This window comes from Scyliorhinus torazame, chromosome 14, assembly GCF_047496885.1.
Source record: "Scyliorhinus torazame isolate Kashiwa2021f chromosome 14, sScyTor2.1, whole genome shotgun sequence".
NCBI lineage: Eukaryota > Metazoa > Chordata > Chondrichthyes > Carcharhiniformes > Scyliorhinidae > Scyliorhinus > Scyliorhinus torazame.
This window is the reverse complement of record NC_092720.1, coordinates 166,853,161-166,859,490: the sequence shown is the minus strand read 5'-3', so window position 1 is coordinate 166,859,490 and position 6,330 is coordinate 166,853,161. Positions and strand designations below refer to the sequence as shown.

At 47.7% G+C, this 6,330-nt stretch overlaps 1 protein-coding gene across 1 annotated transcript; it reads right to left on the bottom strand.

The window, feature by feature from the left end:
* Positions 1-434: 434 nt before the first annotated feature.
* Positions 435-3,421, bottom strand: LOC140390179 (uncharacterized). Its single transcript, XM_072475122.1, is given in 3 exon segments — positions 435-1,425; positions 1,427-1,609; positions 1,611-3,421. Coding segments are annotated over 3 exon segments (1,773 nt in total). The 5' UTR covers positions 3,110-3,421; the 3' UTR covers positions 435-1,334.
* Between the last annotated feature and the right edge of the window lie 2,909 nt (positions 3,422-6,330).

Below are 6,330 nucleotides of genomic sequence, written 5' to 3'. Positions count from 1 at the left end.
GAGGAGATTCCAGAGATTGGGAGAGACAAGGCCATGGAGGGATTTGGAGAAAAGGATGAGAATTTTATCACAATCAAGAACTCAATGTCGAACAGCGAGCAGAGGGGTAATAGGTAAATGTGACAGAGGCAGCAAAGATTGGCTGGCCTCGTATTTATGGAGGATAGAATGTGGGGTCCAGTGAAGAGTGGTTTGAATTGACAAGTCTAGAGGTAAGAAAGGTGTGGTTGAGAATTTCAGCAGCAAATGAATGGAGGCAGAGCAAGATTCTGGAATGTAAAGCAGAGCATAGACAGTCTTAGTGGATTTGCAGTTGGAAACTCTACTGGGGTCAAATATAACATCAATAACAATTCTGCTCAGTGTTTCAGTGAATAGGAACATGCCATGCTGACTCAGGTCGTTGGGTTCAAGGTATTTATTGTGAATTATAAAACTATATAGAAGATTGATAAAACAGCAGACAAACCACACTGCACTGAAAGGATTCTGAGTTTAAACAAGAACTTCGATATAGATTGATGTTTTCTTGGTGATGTTTGGAAATCTGGTCAAAGGTTAAATTGACCTTCTTGAAATGAGTGGACTTGTGGTGGGACAGGTTGGAGACAGACAGAGCTGAGACAGACTGCGCTTTGGAAGGACAGTCTCCCCTGTGTGAGCACTGGAGGGTAAACAACAGACAACTCTCAGTGTAAGGGAAGCATGTAAGCCAGCTCCAAGTCCATGTGGAGAAGTCAGTGTTTTGTGGGAGAGGAGGAGTAGATGAAACAATCCTGACACACATCAGACTAGAACGGATTGTATCCCATTTGGATTCATTGATATTCCGGGAGGCCAGACAACTGTGTGAAGGCTTTATTGCAGAACTCAGACTGATGGGGTTTCTCCCCTGTGCAACTGTGTTGATGCACCGGGCAAATATAACATCAAAACAAATCTGCTCAGTGTTTCAGTGAATAGGGACATGCCATGCTGACTCAGGTAGTTGGGTTCAAGGTATTTATTGTGAATTAAACTATATAGAAGATTGAGCAGACAAACCACGCTGCACTAAAAGGATTCTGAGTTTAAACAAGAGCTTCGATACAGATTGTCTTCTTTTGGTGATGTTTGGAAATCTGGTCAAAGGTTAAATTGGCTGACTTGTGAATGTCACACACTCACACCTGAATGGTTTCTCCCCAGTGTAGATCTGCTGGAATTTTTCACTTTGGGGGGGACTGGGTGAAAGCTCTCTCACATTGCACCCAAATAAATTCTCTCCTGTGTGAATCCTCTGGTTGCCCAGGAGAGTCGAAGACTTCAGAAAAACGTAATTGTAAATCTCCCTCTCAGTCCCCTGAGTGGATCCTCTGATGAAGTAGCAGATTTGAGGAGTTAATGAAGTCTTTGCTGCACACCTCACATTTGAAAGGTTTCTCCCGTGTGATTACGTTGATGCATCCGGAGGTACCACGACTGTGAGAATGATTTGTCGCACACCTCGCATGGGAATAGTTTCTCTCCAGTATGGATCCTCTGATGCTTCAGGAGATTGGAAGAATGGGTGAAAGCCTTGTCACAAACCTCACACTGGAACAGTTTCTCTCTTGTGTGAAGACGTTGGATTGGATGAGTTCGAGAATGATTTGTCACACACCTCACATGTGAATGGTTTCTCCCCTGTGTGAATCCTCTGGTGCTTCAGGAGATCAGAGGAGTGGGTGAAAGCTTTGTCACAAATCTCACACTGGAACAGTTCCATTCCTGTGTGAAGACGTTGGTGTCCACAAAGTTTTGATGACTGCAAGAATGATTTGTCACACACATTGCACTTGAATGGTTTCTCCCCGGTGTGAATGCAGTGATGTACGTAAAGGTTTGATGAGAGTGAGAATGATATGCCACACATCTCACACTTGAACGGTTTCTCTCCTGTGTGAGTGCGGTGATGTACACGAAGGTACGAAGAGTCTACGAATGAACTGTCACACAGATCACACTTGAACGGTTTCTCCCCTGTGTGAATGTGGTGATGTATGCGGAGGGTCGATGACTGTGAGAATGATTTGTCACACACCTCACACCTGAACGGCTTCTCCCCAGTGTGAATGCGTCTGTGTTGTACGAGTGCTGATGACACATTGAACGCTTTATTGCACAACTCACACTTGAAAGGTTTCTCCCTGGTGTGGATCGTCTGATGGCGTAGGAGGTTTGATGACACTGTGAAAGCTTTAGCACACACCTCACACGTGAATAGCTTCTCACCTGTGTGAATCTTTTGGTGTGAACGAAGGTTTGATGATCGTGAGAATGATTTGTCACACACCTCGCATGTGAATGGTTTCTCCCCCGTGTGAATGAGATGGTGCCTGCGGAGTGTCCATAAGTCTGAGAATGACCCGTCACACACCTCACACGTGTACAGTTTCTCTCCAGTGTGAATGCAATTGTGTCTGCGGAGTGTCCATAAGCCAGAGAATGATTTGTCACACACCTTGCACGTGAATGGCCTCTCTCCAGTGTGGATCCTCTGGTGTTTGATGAGATCGGAGGAGTGGGTCAAAGCCTTGTCACAAATCTCACACTGGAACGGTTTCTCTCCTGTGTGAATGCGCTGATGTACGCGAAGGGTCGATGAGTCCGAGAATGATTTATCACACAGGTCGCATTTGAATGGTTTCTCCCCGGTGTGAATGCGGTGATGGACACGAAGGTTCGACGACTGTAAAAATGATTTGTCACACACTTCGCACCTGAACGGCTTCTCCCCAGTGTGAATGCGTCGGTGTTGCATAAGCGCTGATGACAGTTTAAATGCTTTGTTGCAAACCTCACATTTGAAAGGTTTCTCCCCTGTGTGGACTGCCTGATGACGTAGGAGGCTCGATGACACTGTGAAAGCTTTAGCACACACCTCACACCTGAACAGCTTCTTACCTGTGTGAGTCTGTTGGTGTAAGTGGAGGTTTGATGATCGTGTGAATGATTTCTCACATACCTCGCAGATGAATGGTTTCTCTCCAGTGTGAATATATTGGTGACTGCTGAGCTTTGAAGGGTTTGAGAATGATTTTTCACTCACCTTGCTGGTGAATGGTTTCCCTTCCATGTGGCTGCTCATCTGGCACAACAGATAGAACTTTCCTGTTAGGAGATCCTATGAGCCTGCGTCGTGCATCTCACACTTGAACAGATTCTCACCATAGGAAGGAGTCAGTGGTTGATGAGTCTCCATGAATGATTGAAGCTCTCACCACACTTGGAGCCAATCACGCACTGCCGAACCTTCGGAAAGGTTGGTTCTGATGGAAACTTCCACATCACTGACTAGTTTCAGATCTGATGATATGTCAAAGTTCCACTGACATGACCAATTTCCAGATGATGGTTTCACTGCCCAATCTTCCCTGTGTTGAGCAACTTATGGACACTCCGCAGGCACCATCTCATTCACACGGGGGAGAAACCATTCACATCCAATTGTGAAGGGATTGGATGTCTTCCCAGTTGTGCCGTTGTTCCTTGAATAATGATCAGGCTCTATCTACGGTGTCTATTCTTTCTGTATTCTCTGGTGTAGTGTGATGTAATCCTGTAAAACAGAAAAAGCAAACATGATTTCCTCCAACTCTTTCTCCTTTGTTGAAGGGACTGACACCTCAGTTAGAGACTGTTCCACAGTGAGTGTCAGTCTGCTATTCCAGTGTGGGGATCAGATGCAAGTCCTTTCTTTTCCCTCACTTGACTGTCATGCAACCACTGTTTCTAGCAGGAACACTGGATAGTGACCAAACAACATGGCTACTTTCTTTCCTGCTCCCAGACCCCATCTTCCAGAGCACCGTGAGGATAATAGAAAAGACAGTCAGGCAGAGTGTAAAATGGGCTATCAATTCACTGCGATCTCCAGTCGTACTGGTAAAGACCAGGTCCTACCGGTACCAATGCCCCAGGATTCTGAATCTATCCCCTCAAATCATCTCTTCAGTCACATATTCATCCAATATATCCTGCTATTTATGCTCTGTTTAGCACATAATACTCTTAAGAGTATGTGCTTTGTATAAAAACACGGAAGAGAATGTTAATTCAATGGAGACTTTTATATTTCTCCATTGCTTTACCTAAGTATTTCATGAAAACACACTGGGCAGGAATTGCTAGAAGCTAAGGAAAATACTTCTTCAGTGTAGCTGATTGAAGGGTTCTGGTTTATCCTTGGAAATTAGATACATTGCACTCACTCAGGCTGCACAACCCAAATTCAGCTCTCACACACAGCACTGGGCTAAACTCAAATTCAAGCCCAGGCTTTTGGCAAAAGTTGGGCCTTCAGATAAAATCTTTAAAGAAGACATTAAAAGACATTTGAATATATGTGTCTCTGCCCCTCCCAGATAATTACACCCCACCTTCTCAGGGATGATCCATCAACAAAACTCAGTCTGTAAATCAGAAGGGAAATGCTTCCAATAAACACTCAATATCCAACACAGCCAATCAAACAGCTCAGCACAAAGCACCGAGTAAACAGGTCTCTTGAGCTGGATCTTCTCACACAGCATAAGGGGCATTTGCACACCTGATTGCCCACAGGATAGTCAGACTGCCTGAACATTAGTGTGGATATTGTGCAATGTAATTCTTCTAAATTCTGTTCCTTCACTCACCATCTCCTGACTTGGTTTGGAGTCCCTACAGAAAGTGAAGCAGCTGTGGTAGAGGAAGAGGAGAGAATGGGCAGAGTGGGTGGGCTCTCTGATTGACGTCTCTCACAGACAATCCAAATATTTCTGCAGTAACAGGAGTTTCCTGAAGCTTGAATGTAGTGTGTAAACATTTACAGGATAATTTCTTCCTCATTTTACAACATGTTTGTGTTTCAATAAATGGTGGGTGGGGTTTGTACAGGGAGTCCAGAATCTGAGGAATTATTCATGTGGCCCTGACAACAACTTTAATCCATGTTCATGGAATAATCTGGAGTTGGGTGTGAACCCACAATCTTGTTCTCCGAATCAGAGGATTGTGGATTAAAGACTCACTCCAGTATTTCAGCACATAAAATCCTGGCCGATACTCCAGTGCAGTATGAGGGAGTGCTGCACTGACAGAGTTTTGTGAGGGCCACAGGGAAAACAGCACGAGAGGACAGAGAGCCGGGACAGCGAAAACAGCGTGGGAGGAGAGAGCCGGGAGATTTTAAAAGCGCGGGAGGAGAGAGCCGGGACAGCGAAAACAGCGCGGGAGGAGAGAGAGCCGGGACAGCGAAAACTGCGCGAGAGGAGAGAGAGCCGGGACAGAGAAAACAGCGCGGGAGGAGAGAGCCGGGAGATTTTAAAACGCGGGAGGAGAGAGCCGGGACAGCGAAAACAGCGCGAGAGGAGAGAGATCCGGGACAGCGAAAACAGCGCGAGAGGAGAGAGAGCCGGGACAGCGAAAACAGCGCGAGAGGAGAGAGAACCGGGACAGCGAAAACAGCGCGAGAGGAGAGAGAGCCGGGACAGCGAAAACAGCGCGGAAGGCGAGAGCCGGGAGATTTTAAAACGCGGGAGGAGAGAGCCGGGACAGCGAAAGCAGCGCGAGAGGAGAGAGATCCGGGACAGCGAAAACAGCGCGAGAGGAGAGACAGCCGGGACAGCAAAAACAGCGCGGGAGGAGAAAGCTGGGAGATTTTTAAAACGCGGGAGGAGAGAACCGGGACAGCGAAAACAGCGCGAGAGGAGAGAGAGCCGGGACAGCGAAAACAGCGCGGGAGGAGAGAGCCGGGAGACTTAAAAAGCGCGGGAGGAGAGAGCCGGGTCAGCGAAAACAGCGCAAGAGGAGAGAGAGCCGGGACAGCGAAAACAGCGCGGGAGGAGTGAGCCGGGAGATTTAAAAAGCACGGGAGGAGAGAGCCAGGACAGCGAAAACAGCGCGAGAGGAGAGAGAGCCGGGACAGTGAAAACAGCGCGGGAGGAGTGAGCCGGGAGATTTAAAAAGCGCGGGACGAGAGAGCCAGGACAGCGAAAACAGCGCGAGAGGAGAGAGAGCCGGGACAGCGAAAACAGCGCGGGAGGAGAGAGAGCCGGGACAGCGAAAACAGCGCGGGAGGAGACAGCCGGGACAGCGAAAACAGCGCGAGAGGAGAGAGCCGGGAGACTTAAAAAGCGCGGGAGGAGTGAGCCGGGACAGCGAAAACAGCACGAGAGGAGAGAGAGCCGGGACAGCGAAAAAAGCGCAGGAGGAGAGAGAGCCGGGACAGCGAAAACAGCGCGGGAGGAGAGAGACAGGAGATTTAAAAAGCACGGGAGGAGAGAGCCGGGACAGTGAAAACAGCGCGAGAGGAGAGAGAGCCGGGAC